Source organism: Dama dama, chromosome 20, assembly GCF_033118175.1.
Source record: "Dama dama isolate Ldn47 chromosome 20, ASM3311817v1, whole genome shotgun sequence".
In the NCBI taxonomy this organism is placed as follows: Eukaryota; Metazoa; Chordata; class Mammalia; order Artiodactyla; family Cervidae; genus Dama; species Dama dama.
This window is the reverse complement of record NC_083700.1, coordinates 67,798,065-67,819,583: the sequence shown is the minus strand read 5'-3', so window position 1 is coordinate 67,819,583 and position 21,519 is coordinate 67,798,065. Positions and strand designations below refer to the sequence as shown.

Below are 21,519 nucleotides of genomic sequence, written 5' to 3'. Positions count from 1 at the left end.
TCTCCCTAAAGAAACAAAAGACCTATACATAGAAAACTATAAAACACTGATGAAAGAAAACAAAGAGGACACAAACAGATGGAGAAACATACCGTGTTCATGGGTTGGAAGAATCAATATTGTCAAAATGGCTATACTACCCAAAGCAATCTATAGATTCAATGTATGAGCTTTTTGATGTGTTGCTGAATTCTGTTTGCAAAAATTTGGTTGAGGATTTTTGCATCTATGTTCATCAATGATATTCGCCTGTAGTTTTCTTTTTTTGTGTTGTCTTTGTCCGGTTTTGGTATCAGGGTGATGGTGGCTTCATAGAATGAGTTTGGAAGTGTTCCTTTCTCTGCAATTTTTTGAAAGAGTTTTAGAAGGATAGGCATTAGCTCTTCTCTAAATGATTGATAAGATTCTCCTGTGAAGCCATATGGTCCTGGGCTTTTGTTTTTTGGGAGATTTTTTATCACAGCTTCAATTTCAGTGCTTGTAGTTGGGTTGTTCATAATTTCTATTTCTTCCTGGTTCAGTCTTGGAAGATTGAACTTTTCTAAAAATCTATCCATTTCGTCCAGGTTATCCATTTTATTGCCATAGAGTTGTTTATAATAGTCTCTTATAATCCTTTGTATTTCTGCTTTGTCTGTTATAACCTCTCCTTTTTCATTTCTAATTTTGTTGATTTGATTCTTCTCTCTTTTTTTCTTTATGAGTCTGGCTAAAGGTTTATCAATTTTGTTTATCTTCTCAAAGCATCAGCTTTTAGTTTTATTAATCTTTACTATTGTTTCTTTCATTTCTTTTTCATTTATTTCTGCTTAGATCTTTGTGATTTCTTTCCTTCTACTAATTATGGGTTTTTTTTTTTTTTGTTGTTGTTGTTCTTTTTCCAGTTGTTTTAGGTGTAAAGTTAGGTTGTCTATTTGATGTTTTTCTTGTTTCTTGAGGTAGGGTTGTATTGCTATAAACTTCCCTCTTAGAACTGCTTTTACTGTGTCCCATAGGTATTGAGTTGTCGTGTTTTCATTGTCATTTGTTTCTAGAAATTTTTTGATTTCTCTTTTGATTTCTTCAGTAACCTGTTGGTTATTTAGAAACGTGTTGTTTAATCTGCATGTGTTTGTGTTTCTTATGCTTTTTTTTTTTGTAGTTGATATTTAGTCTCATAGCATTGTGGTCGGAGAAGATGCTTGATACAGTTTCAGTTTTCTTAAATTTACTGAGGTTTGATTTGTGACCCAAGATGTGGTTTATCCTGGAGAATGTTCCATGTGCACTTGAGAAGAAGGTGTATTCTTCTGCATTTGGATGGAATGTCCTGAAGATATCAATGAGATTCATCTCATCTAATGTAAGACTTGTGTTTCTTTATTAATTTTCTGTTTTGATGATCTGTCCATTGGTGTGAGTGGGGTGTTAAAGTCTCCTACTATTATTGTGTTATGTCAGTTTCTCCTTTTATGTCTGTTCGTGTTTGTCTTATGTATTGAGGTGCTCCTGTGTTGGGTGTATAGATATTTACAATTGTATGTCTTCTTCTTGGATTGATCCCTTGATCATTATGTAGTGTCCTTCCTTATCTCTTGTAATATTCTTTATTTTAGGGTCTATTTTGTCTGATATGAGGATTGCTACTCCAGCTTTCTTTTGCCTCCCATTTGCATAGAATATATTTTTCCATCCTCTCACTTTCAGTCTTTATGTGTTTTTATGTCTGAAGTAGATTTATTTAGACAACATATATATGGGTCTTGTTTTGTGTCCATTCAGCCAGTCTGTGCCTTTTGGTTGGAGCATTTAATTCATTAATTATTTATTTAATTCATTTATTTATTTATTATTTATTTAATATTTATTTAATTCATTTATTATTTAGTAATTATTGATATATATGTTCCTATTGCCATTTTCATAATTGTTTAGGGTTGATTTTGTAGATTTTTTTTCTTTTGTATTTCTTGACTATATAAATCCCTTTAACATTTGTTATAAAGCTAGCTTGGTGGTACTGAATTCTCTTAACTTTTGCTTGTCTGAAAAGTTTTTTATTTTTCCATCAATTTTGAGTGAGATCCTTGCTGGATATAGTAATCTTGGTTGTAGATTTTTCCCTTTCAGTGCTTTAAATATATCCTGCCATTCCCTTCTGTCCTGCAGAGTTTCTGCTGAAAAATCAGCTGTTAAGTATATGGGGTTTCCCTTGTTTGTTTCTTGTTGCGTCTCCCTTGCTGCTTTTAATATTCTTTCTTTGTGTTTAGTCTTTGTTAGTTTGATTAATATGTGTCTTATTTTTTTGTATCATTTTCAAATTCCTTCATCAGTGTTTTATACTTTTCATTGTAGAAATTTTTTACCTTCTTGGTTAAATTTATTCCAACATATTTTATTCTTTTTGAAGCAGTTTTAAATAGAATTTTCTGCTTTCTCTTCCTGATATTTTGTTGTTGTTCAGTCGCTGAATTGTGTCTGACTCTTTGTGACCCCATGGAATACCCCATGGACTACCACACCAAGCTTCCCTGTCCTTCACTATCTCCCAGAATTTGCTCAAACTCGTGTCCATTGAGTCAGTGATGTTATCTCAACATCTCATCCTGTGCTCTCCTCTTCAACACTTTCCTTCAATGTTTCCCAGCAACAGGGTCTTCTCCAGTGAGTCAGCTTTTTGCATCAGGTGGCCAAAGTATTGGAGTTTCAGCTTCAGCATCTGTCCTTCCAATGAATGTTCAGAACTGATTTCCTTTAGGATGGATTGGTTTGATCTCCTTGCAGTCCAAGGGACTCTCAAGAGTCTTCTCCAACACCACAGTTCAAAGCATCAGTTCTTTGGTGCTCAGCCTTCTTTATGGTCCAGCTCTCATATCCATACATGACTACTGGAAAACCATAGCTTTGACTATATAGACCTTTGCCAACAAAGTAACATCTCTGCTTTTTAATATGCTGTCTAAGCTTCTCATAGCTTTTATTCCAAGGAGCAAGCTTCTTTTCATTTCATGGCTGTAGTCGCCATCCAGAGTGATTATGAAGCCCAATAAAATAAAATCTGTCTCTATTTCCACTTTTTCCCTATTTGTTTGCCATGAAGTGATGGAACTGGATGCCATGATCTTAGTTTTTGAATGCTGAGTTTTAAGCAAGCTTTTTCACTCTCCTCTTCCACCCTCACCAAGAGGCTCTTTAGTTTCCCTTCATTTTCTGCCATTAGAGTGGTATCAGCTACATATCTAAAGTAATTTATGTCTCCTGGCAATCTCAATCCTAGCTTGTGATTCATCCAGCCTGGCATTTCACATGATGTACTCTGTATATAAGTTAAATAAGCAGAGTGCAATATATAGCCTTGTCATATTCCTTTCTCAATTTTGAACCAGTCAGTTGTTCCATGCCCAGTTCTAACTGCTGCTTCTTGACTTACATGTAAGTTTCTCAGGAGATAGGTAAGGTGGTTTGGTATTCCCATCTCTTTAATAATTTTCCAAAGTTTGTTGTGACCCACACAGTCAAAGTCTTCAGTGTAGACAATGAAGTAGATATTTTACTGGAACTCCCTTGCTTTCTCTATGATCCAGTGAATGTTAACAACTTGATCTCTGGTTCCTCTGCATTTTCTAAACCCAGCTTATGCATCTGGAAGTTCTCTTTTCACATACTGCTGAAGCCTAGCTTGAAGGATTTTGAGCATAACCTTATTAGCATGTGAAATGGGTGCAACTGTCTGGTTCAATTTGATTCAGTCACTCAGTCATGTCCTACTCTTTGTGACCCCATGGATTGCAGCACACCAGGCTTCCCTGCCCATCACTAGTTCCCAGACTCATGACCATTGAGTCAGTGATTTCATCCAACCATCTCATCCTCTGCCATCCCCTTCTCCTCTCACCTTCAGTCTTACCCAGAATCAGGGTCTTTTGTAATAAGTCAGTTCTTTGCATCAGGTGGCCAAAGTATTGGAGCTTCAGCCTCAGCATCAGTGCCTCTAATGAATATTCAGGACTGATTTCCTTTAGGATGGACTGGTTTGATCTCCTTGCAGTCCAGGGGACTCTCAAGAGTCTTCTCCAACACCACAGTTCAAAAGCATCGATTATTTGGTGCTCAGCTTTCTTTATAGTCCAACTCTCACATCCATACATGGCTCCTGGAAAAACCATAGCTTTGACTATGGACCTTTGTTGGCAAAGCAGTGTCTCTGATTTTTAATAAGTTGTCTAGGTTCATCACAGTTTTTCTTCCAAGGAGCGAGCTTCTTTTCATGGCTGAAGTTACCATCTGCAGTGATTTTGGAGCCCAAGAAAATAAAGTCTGTTAGTATTTCCATTATTTCCCTTCTATTTGCCCTGAAGTGATGGGACTGGATGCCATGATCTTAGTTTTTTGAATGTTGAGTTTTAAGCCAGCTTTTTCACTCTTCTCTTTCACCCTCATCAAGGAGCTCATTAGTTCCTCTTTGCTTTTTTCCATAAGAGTGGTATCATCTGCTTATCAGATGATATTGATATTTTTCCCAGCAATTTTGATTCAACCTCATGACATGATGTACTCTGCATATAAGTTAAATAAGCAGGGTGACAGTATATAGCTTTAATGTACTCTTTTCCCAATTTGGAAACAGTCTGTTTTTCCTGGTCTGGTTCTAACTGTTGCTTCTTGACCCGCATACAGATTTCTCAGGAAGCAGGTAAGTTGGTCTGGTATTCCCATCTCTTTAAGAATTTTCCAGTTTGTTGTGATCCACACAGTCAAAAGCTTTAGAATAGTCAATTAAGCAGTAGTAGATGTTCTTCTGGAATTCTTTTGCTTTTTCTATGATTCAACAGATGGTGGCAATTTGATCTCTGGTTCCTCTGCCTTTTCTAAATCCTGCTTTAACATCTGGGAGTTCTCACTTCACTTTCTGTTGAAGCCTATCTTAGAGAATTTGGTAGTTTGAACATTGTTTGGCATTGCCCTTCTTCGAGATTAGAATGAAAAACTGACTTTTGCCAGTCCTCTGGACACTGCTGAATTTTCCAAATTTGCTGATATATTGAGTGCAGCACTTTAACAGCATCATCTATTAGGATTTGAAATAGCTCTGCTGGATTTCCATCACCTCCACTAGCTTTGTTTGTAGTGATGCTTCCTAAGGCCCACAATATTTTATATTTATATATAGAAAAGCAACAGATTTCTGTATGTTAATCTTATATAATGCAACTTCACTGAATTAATTTATTAGTTCTTCCCTCCCAATTTGGATGCATTTTATTTTTTTTCTCTGATTGCTATGTCTAGGACTTGCAATGCTATGTTAAATAGAAATGATGAGAGTGGGCGTCCTTGTCTTGTACCTGATTCTATAGGAACAGCTTTCAACTTTCACTGCTGAATATAATATTAGCTGTGGGTTTGCCTTAATTATATTAAGATTTATCTCTTTTGCCCCAGCTTTGATGAGAGTTCTTAATCATGATTGGATGTTGAGTTTTGCCAAATGCTTTTATTTCATCTATTGTGATGATTATATGATTTTAAAAATCTGAAGTTGAGTTTATTTACAATGTTGTGTTTCTTTTAGGTGAATAGCATGACGACTTAGTCTTTTTGCTTCCCTTGTGGCTCAGCTGGTAAAGAATCTGCCTGCAATGCAGAAGACCTGGGTTCGATCCCTGGTTTGGGAAGATCCCCTGGAGAAGGGAAAGGCTACCCACTCCAGTATTCTGGCCTAGAGAATTCCACGGACTGTACAGTCCAATGAGTCATAAAGAGTTGGCTATGACTGACTCAGTTTCACTTTAGTCTTTTTGCAGATTGTATTCTATTATAGGATATTAATATACACACACACACACACACACACACACACACACACACACACACATACATTATTATATTGGGAATAATTCCCTGCATTATACAGTAAATCACTGTTGCCTATCTATTTTGCATATTTCTGTTAATCCCATACTTCTTATTTGTCCTTCCCCACTCCCTCTTAACTTTGGTAAACATGTTTGTTTACTGTGTTTATGAGCCTATTTCTGTTTTGTTTATATATAGTTTCATTTGTATTATTTTTTAGATTCCACATATAAGTCATGTCATGTAATATTTGTCTAACTTACTTCACTAAGTATAATATTCTCTATGTCCAGCCATATTGCTGCAAATGGCAGGAGTTCATTTTTTTTGGCCGAGTAATATAGCGTTGTATGGGCTTCCTGGGTGGCTCAGTGAAGAATCCACCTGCCAATGCAGGAGATGAGGGTTCAATTCCTGGGTCAAGAAGTTCCCCTTGGAGAAGCAAATGGCCACCCACTCCAGTATTCTTGCTTGGAAAATCACATGGACAGAGGAGCTTGGCAGGCTACAGTCCATGGGGTCACAAAGGGTTGTATACAACTGAGTGACTAAGCACACAATTATGATATATCTTGGTGTGCATTTGTTTGGGTTCATCTTGTTTAAGACCCTCTGTGATTGTGGTACCTGGATAGGCCTCCTTTTTTAGGTTCAGGTTGTTTTCTGCCATAATTTCATCAAATGCATCTTGACCCATTTTTCTTTCTCTTCCACTTTCAGGACCCTATAGTGTGAATGTTAATATACTTGATTTTGTCCTATAAGTCCCTTAAACTATTCTCATTTTTTTTTTTTTTTTTTTTTGTTCTGATTGGGTGAATTCCATTATTCCATCTTCCAGATCACTGGTGCATTCTTTTGTCTCACCTTGTCTGCTGTTAATTCCTTTTAGTGTCTTTTTCATTTCAGTTATTCTTCAGTTCTGACTAGATCTTTTTTTTATATTTTCTAGTTCCTTGTTAAAATTCTCATGGTGTTCATATATTCTTCTCCCGAATTTGGTTAGCATTTTTTTTTTTTTTTTTTAGTAATGCTTTGAACTCTATCTGGTCAATTGTTTATTTTTGTTTTATTACTTTGTTTTCCTGGGTTTTTCTCTTATTCTTTCAATTATAACAAATTCCTCTGTCTCTATGAACTTAGGCGAAAGAGTTAGTTACCAACTGCAGTCTTGAAGGAGTGTCCTTGTGTGGGAGCTTCCCTAATATAGTTTAGGAGTGCTCCATTGTTTTGGAGGGAGAACAGGATCTGATATGAGCATGAGTTATGCTTTCCCCCAGTGTGTGCGCACCTTTCACTTTGATAGAAGTTAGAGCTGGAGATGGGATTCCTTGGTGGCTCAGAGGGTAAAGAGTCTGCCTGCAATGTGGGAAATGTGAGTTCGATCCCTGGGTTGGGAAGATCCCCTGGAGAAGAAAATGACAACCCACTCCAGTATTCTTGCCTGGAAAATCCCATGGATGGAGGAGCCTGGCGGGCTACAGTCCATAGGGTCTCAAAGAGTTGAAAACTGAGTGACTTCACTTTCACTTTCAGGGCTGGAGATGGTGAGACGCTGGCCAGATCCAGGTGGGAGTCAGGGCTTATCCTCTGCTCAGCGGTCAGCACCACCCTGCTGGGGCTGGAGGTAGATCCCAAGGTGCTGGAACAGAAGCCCTGAGGTTCAGGTCTGAGTTGACCCCATTCCTTCTAAGTGTGTGCTCTCCCCACTTCCAGAACCTTCACTTTGGCCCCAGAGGGGAGTACTGGTGTGACAGGAGGGACTGGTCTGGGCACTCACCATACATCTGGGCACAAGCTATATTGGCCCTAGCCAGCCAGCAACCTAGACTGCTTCTGATGCTCGGCCTGTGTAAGCACCATAGTGGCTGCCCCGGCCCACGTGAATACCTGTCTGGGTCTGACCTACCTTTGTCCCTCATAACTGAGTTCTCTTGGCCACTACGGCACTCACTCTAGTGCTAGGGTGGATTTGTGCTGTAGATCCAGTGGGGATGCTGCAGAGCTTGGCATGGGTCAGGGCGCGGGCTGTGTCAGCCCTGGGTGCAGAGACGTGGAAGACCTCTGATCTTCCTATGGTGCTATGCCTGTGTCAGCACCAGTAATGGCTGCCCCCACCCCACTCGGATGCTGTTCCAGGCCTGAGTCACTTCTGTGCCTCACAGCTGAGATCTCACCTAAGCCACAAGCAGCTCTCCTAGTGTAGAGCTGTGTCATGAAGCAAGTAGATCCGGAGTGGGTGCTCAGTTCAGGCTGGGGCTCACACCAGTCATTGGGAGAAACCAGCCAGTGTCCCATGCAGCTTCCATCTGCATTCTCTGCCCTGTTTTGGGAGGAAGGGATCTGCATGCTGCTTATGAATTGGCTTCTCACAGCCTTCCTGTTAGTCCCACTGGTCTCCACCCAGTCAAGGGGACTCATCTTCCCAGTGTCTGATCCCAGGGTTGGGGTGCCCAGTATGAGGTTTTAACCACTTATTCCTTAGGGATGATCTCTGCCCTGTAATCTCCCCCTTCTCAGTTCCCTCTAAAGGGCACAGGTCCCAGAATGATGTCTTCATTTCCTACAAGATTCCATGTAGATCTTTTTTTACAGGCTTGGTTGTACAGTATTCTTTCTGCCAGTTTCCCATTAGTTTTCAGTGAGAATTTCTCCCACATGTAGATGTATTTCTGATGGGTTCATGGAGTGGGAGGGGGTGAATTCTCTATCCTCATATTCTGTCATTTTTATATCTTCCCCAGACAGATGTTTTTTAATCCCTTAATCATAAATCATGTTGGAACATCATTCCTTTTTGTTTGGGCTAAATAAATCTATGTGATAGTTTTATTTTAGCATAGTCTGCTTCAATGTTGTTTACTTGTTGTTCTTGTTCAGTTGCTAAGTCATGTCTAACTCTTTGTGATCCCATGGACTGCATCACGCCAGGCCTCCCTGTCCTTCACTATCTCCCAGGGTTTGCGCAAATCCATGTCCATTGATTTGGTGATGCCATCCAACCATCTCATCCTCTGTTGTCTCCTTCTCTTCCAGCCCTTGATCTTTCCCAACGTCAGGGTCTTTTCCAGTGAGTTGACTCTTTGCATCAGATGGCCAAAGTATTGGAGCTTCAGCTCCAGCATCAGTCTTTCCAATGAGTATTCAGGGTTGATTTCCTTTAGGATTGATTGTATCTCCTTGCAGTCCAAGGGACACTCAAGAGTCTTCTCCAGCACCACAGTTTAAAAGCATCAGTTCTTTGGCACTCAGGCTTCTTTATGGTCCAACTCTCACATCTGTACATGACTACTGGAAAAACCATAACTTTGACTATATGGACCTTTGTTGGTGAAGTGATGTCTCTGCTTTTTAATATGCTGTCTAGGTTTGTCATAGCTTTTCTTCCAAGGAGCAAATGTCTTTTAATTTCATGGCTACAGTCACCATTTGCAGTGATTGTGGAGCATAAGAAAGTAAAATCTGTCATTGCTTCCACTTTCCCCCCATCTATTTGCCATGAAGTGATTGGACCAAATGGCGTGATCTTAGTTTTTGAATGTTGAATTTTAAGCTGGCTTTTTCACTCTCCTCTTTCACCCACATCAAGAGGCTCTTTAGTTCCTCTTCATTTTCTACCATTAGAGTGGTATCATCTGCATATCCAAGGTTGTTGATATTCTCCCAGCAATCTTGATTCCAGCTTGCGATTCATCCAGCCTGGTATTTTGCTTGATGTATTTTGCATATAAGTTAAATAAGCAGGGTGATAATATATAGACTTGTTGTACTCCTTTCCCAATTTAGACCAGTCTGTTGTTCCATGTCCAGTAACTATTGCTTCTTGACTTGCATACAGGTTTCTCAGGAGACAGGTAAGGTGGTCTGGTATTCCCATATCTTTAAGAATTTTCCAGTTTTATATGATCCACACAGTCAATGGCTTTAGTGAAGTCAATTAAGCAGATGTTTTTCTGGAATTCCCTTGTTTTGTCTATGACCCAGTGAATGTTGGCAATTTGATCTCTGGTTCCTCTGGCTTTTCTAAATCCAGTTTGTACACCTGGAAGTTCTCAGTTCATGTACTGTTGAAGCAGAGCTTAAAGGATTTTGAGCATTACCTTGCTAGCATGTGAAATGAGCAGAATTGTATGGTAGTTTGAACATTCTTTGGCATTGGAATGAAAACTGACCTTCTTGAGTCCTGTGGCCACTGGTGGGTTTTCCAAATTTGCTGGCATGTTGAGTGCAACACTTTAACAGCATCATTTTTATGATTTAAAATAGCTCAGCTACTGGAAAACTGAAAAATATTTTAAATTACTGACTTCAAATCTGTTAGTTTCCTTTTTTGAATAGATTTCTGAATTGCACTTTCTATAACATTGCCCTCTTAGATGCTGTTAGAGGTATATTTTTATATATCCTCACCTTTTCCTGTTCTCTCTTTGGACACCAGTGCTTTTCCCAACATTTTATCTTCATTTCCTTCTTTCTGTTCACTGCAGACACATATTCACCCTTCCATTTGGGTGGAAGAATATGGAGATTTCAAGATTAATCTAACAATGAGTTAAGTCCAGGCTCACTTTAATTTATATGCAGAATGGAAACATCTTCTCATTTGATAAGCCTCTCCCATCTTTGTTAAAATGCGATGCTCTTAGTACCATGTATAGTAAAGGGCCAGAATATGAAGATGTCCATATTTTTAAGTCAGCAGTAGATGGGCATTTTACTTCATTCACAAGATTGTTTTTTCCATTTGCTTATTCTGAATCATACAGTAGAAAGAAGGACTGGAAAAAAAGATCTGAGGTGTTAAAAAAAATTGTGACTTCAAATAGTAAAATTGAATTGATTGCTTTTAAATGTGTCACGTAACAGCCCTCATTCTTCCCAGCACAGAAACCATTAGAGAAGATATTGCCGGTTTATATGCTATTTTGGCTGTTTCATTTTAAGCAATTGGAAAGTCGTAAATGGGGAGAAGAGAACAGTTCGGTTTGGCCTGATATATTTTAAGAGGGTCCGTGACTATGACATCATCCTGATGTCCAAGGCTTGCATAAAGTGATACTCAGTTTTCATGAGTAAATGAATTTATTTGTTTTAATGGGGGTTGGCTTTGTTTTGGAGTTATGATTGATTCACTAAGGACCGGAAGCAACTCAGTTAGGTTCTGAGAAGTCGTCAACATCCATTTTAGCACCAAGACTAGAAACATATGAGAAGTAACTTTGGAGAAGTAATTTATTCCTACTATATTGGTAAGGTATTTCATCAATGGTTTATTGAATTGTATTCTTATATTTTAAAACACGAACATTTGCAAACATCTAAGAATAATATTTGCAAGAAACTAGAAAAAAATGTCAGGACACAATTTCATATCCATGGTCTGCAATAATGATTTTAGTTCAGTTTTGTCCCCATATCGCATGCCAACAAAGACTGATTTATAAAGCATGTTCCTCAGTCCAGAACCAGATAATATTGAAGATAATTGCTATGCCTGGTTAGAGTTTAAGAGCAATTTCCTGAGAAGCCACTTGTAAAAGTGAAAGAACATACATTGGAATGAGTGCTGGTCAGCTATACAGTAAAAGAAAATAAGGAATTGTTGCATGCAGTCTGCTTTCCAATATTAGTTTAAATAATAACTGCATTATACCTGATGATCCCACAGAACTTTTAATAGTGTGAATTTACTGTGTGGAGTCACAATGTCTTTTTAAACTTTCTAGGCACATAGAAAAACCAAATCAATCACAGTCCAATTTCAAACAATTTATTTACATATATGATCAGTACTTTATCTTCTAAAAGTGGGAGTTATTATTATAAAGCAAGATTCGGATTTCTTTTGGAAATCAAATGGCACTTTTTAAAAAATAAAAGAACCATTAGTATATTAACAAACATGTTATTAAATACAGGGCATTTTAAAATAACCCTGAGAACTGCAATATTATTTTCTATTTTCATTTAAAGAAACCCATTAAATTTTAAAGAAAAATTAAGTTTGAAGATTTAATATATAATTCAATTTTAGAATAGACTCATACATTTGATAAGGAATATCTGAACTTAAGAAAATTTTTAGCTTGAGCTAAACCAGTGATAGTGATGTTTAATCTCACCTAAGAAAACTATTGTTAATTTGTGTTCACATTCTTTACACTATGTAAATTTATCCCTGTCTTTAAACTGATGAGATTTGCTTTTTATGAAACTGGCCAAAACCAAAAGAGGGACTGAGAAAACCTTTGGCAAATTAAAAAACTAACTAATTTAGGCCATTGTTTGGGTTAAAAAAAAATCCATTTCTTCTCCATTTATCTTTGACTGACTTACTTTGCATAAATTATCACCTTCAGTTATTTGCTTCGGCTATCAATCCACAGCTAGGAAAAAGTGAAAAACCATTTTAAAGATAAATCTAGATTTTAAAAGAAATCAAGATATTTGACACTGAGGAAATCTTGTCCTAGTAGGTGTGTTTTCCTAGCTTAAAGAAATAAAAATGCAGAGAGTTTTTTTCTTATCTAAATCTTTATTAGAAGAAAAAAACATTTAAAACAATGAGTAACAACGTATCTCAGTAAATATTAAACACTTCAGTTATCAAAGCTATTTAAACAATAGGTCCCTAATATTTCTGCATAGCAGAAGCACACCGATTACAGAGCTCAGACTGTCATGTGCTCATGTGAGTTTGCTTTTGGCATAAAATATCCAAAGTCACAGTTAAATATGATAGTAGATAAACTGCTAGTAACTTACACAGTTGATTCTCAAAGCTTTCACAACTTATCACTGTGTGATTGACATTCCCTTAGGGTAAGTGTTTTATGGACTCTTTCTGTAACACTGAGTAACAAACCAAATTCATTTTCTTTCAAGTTAGCAGTACTAATAAAATTACTTAAAACTGAATTAGAAATTATGTTCCTGTTCATATTAGCACAATAAAAAGTAAGTATCGTAAGTAAACTGATTAGTTCGTATCAAAAGTTAGAGAATGGAAATAACATACTTAGTACACTCATGGACAATAAATCATTTAAAATGGAACTATTCAGTACACGCTATCTGTGAGCACCCTTTCTAGGGGGTAAAGTTTCCCTTTGTGATTTCTTAAAGTTTCCCTTTCCGATCTGTGTAAAACACTGATAAATGTAGTCTTATACCTATTTTATTTTCAAAGATCTATCATAGAAAAGATTACATTTTAAATTCATTTTTAGTAAAAAACAAACAAACAAACCCAAGTGTCCTTTCAGGTTTTTTTCTTGTGTGTAGTACACATTCATGAGCGTCTACTAGGCGCAAGGGAAATTGTTTTTGCTGCAAAATGTAGTCTATATAGTGAGACTATCAAACATAGTGAAATGACAAATGGTTTCCAACCAGTAAGCTAAGAGGAAAACAAATGCAAGAAGACTTGTTTTAATCACTAAACATTGCAGGATTCTTTTGTTAAACAATGTTTGTAAACTTGCCCACAAAAGCTGGGTGATATTAAACAGCCAGTAAGGCACTTTGTCAGAGAGGACGGAGTAGTAAAGGCTGGATGACTGACAGTTTGTTTAATAGGAAACAGTCTATACTTAGAGCAAAATCTGGAGTGGAGTGCTCCTTTTACCGATTTACTGGCAAATGGGAGTGGGGAAAACTTTAAAATCTTCTCTTTCACTTTGCTTACCAATTTTCCCTGCAGAAGTCTTTTAGTTGTAATTTTAAAAATATATTAGGAGCTATTAGTGTAAATCATGTATCATTTTCAATCTAAAACAATATTAACATATTCACTAGTATTTTCAAAACATCCAAGCCATTCTCTTTAAAAATGAATTACCAAACAGAAGATCTTAGTATAAAAAATGTTCCGTGTTATTAACAATTCCCTCGCGACTTCTGATGGCTTCACATATTACAGTATAAGCTTTGGTATAAAACATACAAATCAAAGCCAACAAGGTCGTGAATACAGGGTTCCGTACACAGAGCACTTTGCGAGGAGCGCAGCGCAGAGCCAGGAGGGGAGGCCATGGCGACGCCGCTGCAGGGGGACCCGAGTTGGCGCTTCTACTGCTTCCCGGCTTCTACATTTCGCTTGTTCATAATCTTCATCAGAGACTGACTCATGTAATAGGGTCTTTCAGCAGAACCATCGTTTCTCTCTAAATCTTCCACTAGGAGGAAGAACGGGACAGGGTAAATATCAAAGCGTGGCTCTAAGAGAAGTGACATCGCCATCTGCTGTGTGCTTGCTTTACCGCAGTTCAAAATGGTATTTTAAAAAAACAGCAGCCTGGCGTCAACGTTACCGTAAACATAACTATGAGAAAACAACCAGCCCTTGTTATTATGTCAATAAGATACTATCTCATTCTGTGTCCCAGGTCTGATTCTGCCAGTAGCACCTGCCTCTCACCTGCACGATTGAGGAAACAAGTTTTCTCTTCTTTTAGAAAGTAAACGTAATTATACAAAAATCAGGAGATCTATGAGGAACTTCTAAATTCACCTTCACGTTCCTAAAAAGTATTATGTATTGAATTTGCCTTCTAACTTACTGTATTAATTCAAAATTGTTTCTGTGTTTGAAGCAACAATTTAAGCAGTCTCGTTTTCTAAAAAGATTCGTAAATTTTCAGTACATTTCAAATCCTTGAACCGCAAATTTTGAGATGTACTGCTCCGTTTTCTCCATTTTTTTCACTGTTATTTAATTTCTTTCTAAGTGGCTTCCAAATTTTTCTCAAAAACAACACCCTTTTTTCTCTAAATATTTCAATTACACAGAGGTAATTAATGAAAAATATTTTTCTAACTAGATTAAGCACATAATATGGGTTAAAACTTCTCTACTTAGAGCTTTCTAATTATTAAAAAATTATTAAGAAATATTGAACCAAACAACATTCCTTTTCCTATGATTTTGCACCCAAGGGTTCTATTCTTATAGTCAAGTTTAGAATGTATCTCCATACTGTTCAATGAATACTTTCACTGTGGCGAGTCTTCTGGTTTAATCAGCAGTTTTAATGTTAAGCATTTAATACATGGGTCCCATTTAGTACCAAGAATCTAAAAATAGAAGTTATGATTACTAGCAATCTCCAAATGAATCTCCTTTGTCTTTCATAATTTTCTAATTCCTAGAACAGCCAAGAATATAAGAAGAAAATAAGCAACTGATTTCCCACACATTAATTTATATTTTATTTAAGTGATTTCCCAAATTTTATGTGCATCAGAATCACTAGAGAACTTTTTTAATAATTCACAAGCTGCCCCACACCAAAATACTTACAGCAGAGTCTCTGGGGGTGGGGACCACATGTAGCAATATTTATAACAAATTCTCAGAGTGATTCTGATATGTACACAGAAAATTAAAAATTGTTTTGTTTCATCATTATGAATTTTTCAACTACTCCTAAAAGGGGACTTATTCCTTATAATTTTCAACACTTAAGATAGAGGTAACTATTTTACTAGATTTTTATTGTGAACCTTGTATTATTTCTTTTTAATTTTTTTTTTAATTTTTAATTTTAAATTGGAGTATAGCCAATTAACAATGTTGTGATTGCTTCAGGCACACAGATGAGGGACTCAGCCACACATATACATGTATCCATTCTCCCCAAAATCCCCTCTCATCCAGGTATATTATTGAATAAAATAATAATAACTATCTAGAAATACAGGTTATCACTCTTTGAATTATACTTCAAGGAACATGAGAGTGAAGAAGGCTTTTGCCAAGATATGAAGCCAAATGATACTTTTGATTACAATCGTCTCAAGAAAGTAAGCCAAGAATAAGATGGGGGCCATATAAGGACACATATTTTGAAACTCTCCCATATTCATTGGCTTCTTGCTATTAAGCTGGTAGGAAGTCAGTGACCCCACACTTCAAGGTCGTTAAATAAATTACTAGTCATCTTAATTTATAACACAATAATACATTTCTGACTCTCTTCTTGGATACATGGATTATATCCAGATCATGCTTTTTTTTGTCAAGACATAAATAATCCTTATATACAAACTTATGTAAAAGCCAAAAGGTCACTGTTGACCCAATACCCCTTTGGGGTACATTTTCACACTGTTCACCATATCTTATGCTCTTGTACGCAGGAGATGGATAGACAAGGTATGTGGGTGTCTGATCCATGCTTTACTCTGCCATGCAAAAGACTAAGGCATGGCTGCCAGAGCCTGGTTTGTTGGTCTGGTCAGCAGAGGTGGAAGAATAACTTCCCTCCTGAACCCTTCAGGAAGAGATCTCCTAATCCACAGTATGCCCCTTGTAAAGGTACCAGCTGAGGTACCTATGGAGGGTTAATGTTTCCTTAGGGTAAAATCTGAAGTCTTACTTATCATTTCTCTTTTTTCGCTGAAAGTTAAGCTAAAATTAAACCTTTTATAGAACAAACCCACATGATCTCTTTAATCTAGAAAAACAGGCATGCTCATAAAAGATTTAATCACTCTTCTGAACACATCCATACCCATTTCCCATATGGTAGGCATAAAGATTCATCTCTATTTGGGTTACAGACAAAGGGTACGAGTTATGTGGCCATCTCAGTTCTGCTCAGAATATTTTCATGGTGGCCTCAGGTTCATATGATTAAAAATGATATTCCAGAACTCAGATTCAACTTTAAATTCATGACAACAAAATGGCCTATGAAGGTTCCATGGTGATTTTTACCTAGTAATGCTCTCTGTGGAACCTGTATAACCTTACCGTCTATATATTCATTATGGTCTTGAATCACTTACTGAAATATACTTCCCAGGGAACCATTAATATAAGGTTAATCACAGTTTAGGATGTTGTCCACTTGCTTGAACAGTATAAATATAACCATAGCACCACATTTACAAATTTAGTACCATATGCTGGTTAACTACAAATCAACCTGTTTATGGCTAATTGATTATACATTTATAGTGCTTTCAAAAATTTCCTGAATATCTTTTACAAATATACGTTTGTAAAAAGAAAGGTCATCAAAGTGCCGCAATGGAAAACAGCATGCCAGGTTATAAAAGTTTAGAAACACTTTCAGCTATAGACTTTAAGAAAACATGTGACATTTACACCTTGCTCTTCAGTTGGAACCACAGTCTATAAAGTATCCTAGTTCACAGGGGCTACTGTCATCAACTGCCTGATGCCTCAGATGGTACCAGGTTCTTGCTTTTCAGGAATAGGTACTGAAATTTCACATTACTTAAAAGCATCATTTTCCAATACAAATGACCTAATTTACAAAACTTCTACTTAAAAGTGAATGGCACTGTTTGGAGCTTTTCTACTTTTTCTGCTTCTGGGGAACTAGTTGCTTCTTGTTCAGAATTCCGTGCAGGGTAGGGGTTATGAAGTAGGGTTTTTCTGTTGATCCATCATTTCTTTCCAGATCTTCACCTGTATATGCAGCAGCCAAAGCAGGCAAAAGCAGCAAGCAGCGGCAGAATAATTATATGCATTTTAGAATTTGGAGAGTTGAACAGGGAAAAACCAGAGAAAGCAGTGTTAGAAAGTCAAATATAAGACAAATTAGTGCAGTTAAGTAGCCAATGCTAATCAAAGTTAGCAGCTTCAACTTCTGCCAGGAAGCACTAAAACTTTGTAAATCCCACCCACTCCCAAAGAGGTTTATTTTGATAGTTTAAAGGTTAAAAGATCTTTTATGTCCTTTCAAAGGTGTTATCTTTAAATTCTGCAACTGTTCAGTTCATAAAGGTAAACTGCCCTATCCTCTGAGATGAAGTTGAATAAAAAGTGTGGCATGATACATGTGGAGAATAACTGAATTTCAGAGTTCAAAGTTGCTCTTAATGGTAATTCACACCCTAATGTTCCAGATGAAGAAACTGAGACCCAGGGATGTGAAATGATTCTCCTAAAGTTGAAAGCTCTGGGGCAATCTGGATGAGGTGAGGACCCAGTTTCTAGACACCTACTTCAGATCTCAAGCTGCTAACTAAAAGGTGCCCTGTCCTAAATCCTTGCAGTTTGCCTCAGATTACATTCAAAAGTTAATACCATGTCTTCTGACTTTTGTAATACATGAGTTTATATTCCTTTACTTATATTCCTTTGCTATATAGCTTTGCTTAGGCTAATAGTAAGATGATGGGTATTCCCCGAGCACACATCTACTGGTTGGTTGGGGGAAAGGATCAGAATGATGCTGAGAAGCAAGGAGAAGTTTACATAGAATTAAATTTCTTGCAGCTACATATAATTCACAACTGATAATATCTCAACAAATACATAAATGCAACTTGATTCTGTTTTTACTAGTATATTAAAATATTATATTATTTTTAGTCTTTATTATGAAATAAAGGATAAGAAATATTATATAAAACCATATAGCATAATCACTTAGAATATATCTAAGTTATTTTTCACCATACTCTCTTAGGAATGGTTGGATTATTGGTTTATCAGATTTTTACAGTGGATTTCACAGTGACTTTCCTCAGCTACAAAATGAAAAGCTAAGGAGGAAACATCATAGATGCTGAACATTTTTGTTCTTTTTTCCTTAATCATATTTCTATATCACATATTATATGTTTATATTATTATTACCTTTGAGGAATGGGTAGGAACTACAGTATCAATCACATAATAATGATGATAATCATCTACAAATATTGTTTTCGTCTATCTTGGGATCAGAATTCTCATTTCTTTGTAATGTTGAAAGGATGCTATGTTTCTATAGAGTAGAGTATTTGCAAGTGGTTCACATTTTTGAACATACCAGTTTTCTGGCAGTCAAGATAATAGGTATAAAGAGGTATGCAGATGAGACAAGTGCTCGGGCCTGGTGCACCCAGAGGAATCGGGTGGAGAGGGAGGTGGGAGGGGGGATCGGGATGGGGAATACGTGTAAATCTATGGCTGATTCATATCAATGTATGACAAAAACCACTGAAATGTTGTGAAGTAATTAGCCTCCAACTAATAAAAAAAAAAAAAAAGAGGTATGCAGAAACAACAACAACAACAACAAAAGGTACAGTTCCACACAATCAGAATTTGGTTTGGAATATCATTTAAGGAGAATATTTTCCAAAGTTAGATGTTGCCCTAAGTAACAGCTGGAGAGGGAAGAGAAACACAATTTAGTTTCTCTTGTTCTTTATTATCAATGACAAGAATATCCAAAAAAAAAAAAGTTCACATTCAACACACGATGTTTTGAACAAGGCTGAAATTATACCTGATTTTTAAGAACTTGGCAATATAGATGAGTGGAATATAGTAATATAGACCAGTGCAAAACATTTCTTCATTCTCAAATTTAGAATCCACTGTCAACAGTAAAATCCACAAGACTTGCCAAAGCTTCCAAAGACTGGAAACTGGTAGGTTCTAGACATTTCCTGGGATACATTTTGAGAAAACTTCACAGTTACAAAAATGGGGAAGATCCCAGTGGGCTCTCCCAGTTTGGCTCCCATAATTAGCATTTGAGATGAAAGATCTCTGAACATTTGAAAGGTCTGTCTCTCCTTTGTCTTAAGCTACCTTATTCCTGTGTTCCTTCTTCCATCTCATACCTGAGCTGAAGTTTGTTCATGTGATATTTTGTAGATGGCTTTTCCTGACAAACCACTGAGGTGCTAGGAAAAGATTAAATATTCTAGTTCCATTTAGAGACAAAGGAAGCACTCACGTGTGCACAAAGTTCTCCTGATTTCTTTGTCCAGTTATTGAAAATTGATTTGTAAATGTTCAGAAAGGAAAAAGAGATCCAACCATTTTCTAGAAGATTTTTTCCTTCACTATCACTCCGTATGAAATATATATATGTATATGTGTGTGTGTATATATATACGTGTTTGTGTGCTGAGTCACTCAGCTGTGTCTGACTCCTTATGACCCCATGGACTGTAGGCTTCTCTGTCCATGGGATCCTCCAGCAAGAATACTTGAGTGGGTGCTATGAGCAGATGCCATGCCCTGCTCCAGGGGATCTTCCCAACTCAGGGATCGAACCTAGGTCTCCCACATTGCAGGTGGTACACACAGATATACATATATATATATACACACACACATATACATTATCTCCTCTCCTGACCCCAGCATGCAGTTGGTACTATGAGTTATACAAAAAAGAACCCACTAAACTGTTCATTTTATACAGGTGGGTCACTCAGTAATGCCCTGTAATAGAATGTTTTCTCTGAGAGCAATGTGCCAGAGAAATAATCTCTCAGAGGGTATTAGCTGTAGGACTAACAAACTCTGTTCTTTCATCTGTTGACCTTACTTTATTTAGGCTGAAGGTGACAACAGATCAAGCTCCTGATGGGCACTAGATTCCCCAGGACTTTTAAGATGAGGTACTAATAGAAAACATACCCATTCTGTGTATGTGAGTAGCACATGCTCCATAGAGGCACAGTGCAGAAGTCAGTGATGAAAGCCCTAATGAAATATTTTAACGATAAGCATCAGAGTTGATCTAAACATTTCCAAGACACGCCTCTCTGTTAATCCTATCTATCTGTCATTATGTTACCTAGTGTGAATTGGCTCTATGTATCTTTGAAATCGTTGCCAGCTTGGCTTTATCAGAAACTATAATGAATCGGGTGGAGAGGGAGGTGGGAGGAGGGATCGGGATGGGGAATGTGTGTAACTCTATGGCTGATTCATATCAATGTATGACAAAACCCACTGAAATGTTGTGAAATAATTACCCTCCAACTAATAAAAAAAAAAAAAAAGAAAAAAAAAAAAAAGAAACTATAATGGATCTTCTCAAGAGTCCCTGAAGCCCAGCCTCAAAGCCCAGTTAAGTCTTCAGTTGTTAATGAAACATAACAGAAGCCAATCATGACTATAAGTTTGAAAACATTTTCAGAAATTAAAAAACAATTTCATGCTAACACCATGCCATGTTGCCTGACTCTCCTGTGCTTTGCAAATACCATCTCTTAGCTCTTAAGTTTTAAAAAGAATCTACTAGATAATGTCTCTTTCCAAATAAACACTGTTTTGCAGTTGTAGCCAGGTCATAGCAAATCCACAGCCAGCTAAAGACATGGGTGTAAACCTTTTCATCTTTCGGTTATCCACTGAAGAGGGAAAGCACATATACTGAAAACTTACAGAAGCAGATGAAAATTGTTTCAATACACATTGCATAGACGCTGAAGAATCCATGTGCAATTATGTAAGATCCAACAATCACTGTCTGTAAATGAGTAGAGAAAAGAATGAAGATGTCGTAAAATTGTCCAAAAGAACAATAATGCAGTTTTAAATGAAATCATGATAAGGAAGCTTTGAAGTACTCTTTGATGGAAAAGATTTCAATATAGAAATGTAAAAGATTCAATGATAATGTTTTTGAGTGTATTTGAACTGAGATTTAAACAAAATGTACTAGATTATCTGCCAATTTTCTTTTCACTACCCCTAATGCCTACCAAAAGCATCCCAGATCTAGGATCCTGCATACTGAGGCAGTAAAGCACAGTTTTTTGTTTTGTTTCATATTTTCATGGAATAATCCTATTCTTTTTAAAATATTCATTTATTTTTGGCTGTGCTATGCCCTCATTGCTGCATGCGGGCGCTCTCTAGTTTTGGCAAGTGGGGGCTACTCTCCAGCTGCAGTGGGGCTTCTCACTGGGGTG

The 21,519-nt window shown here is 37.0% G+C and overlaps 1 protein-coding gene across 1 annotated transcript in view; it reads right to left on the bottom strand.

Moving 5' to 3' along the window:
- Nucleotides 1–13,838: 13,838 nt before the first annotated feature.
- Nucleotides 13,839–21,519, bottom strand: part of SLC44A5 (solute carrier family 44 member 5) — a 148,477-nt gene continuing 140,796 nt past the window's right edge. The window contains exons 20-21 of the mRNA XM_061168455.1: nucleotides 20,990–21,074; nucleotides 13,839–14,012 (exon numbers count right to left, since the gene is read on the bottom strand). Coding sequence (XP_061024438.1) covers nucleotides 13,906–14,012; nucleotides 20,990–21,074 — 192 coding nt within the window. The 3' untranslated portion in view covers nucleotides 13,839–13,905. The remainder of the gene's footprint in view (nucleotides 14,013–20,989; nucleotides 21,075–21,519) is intronic.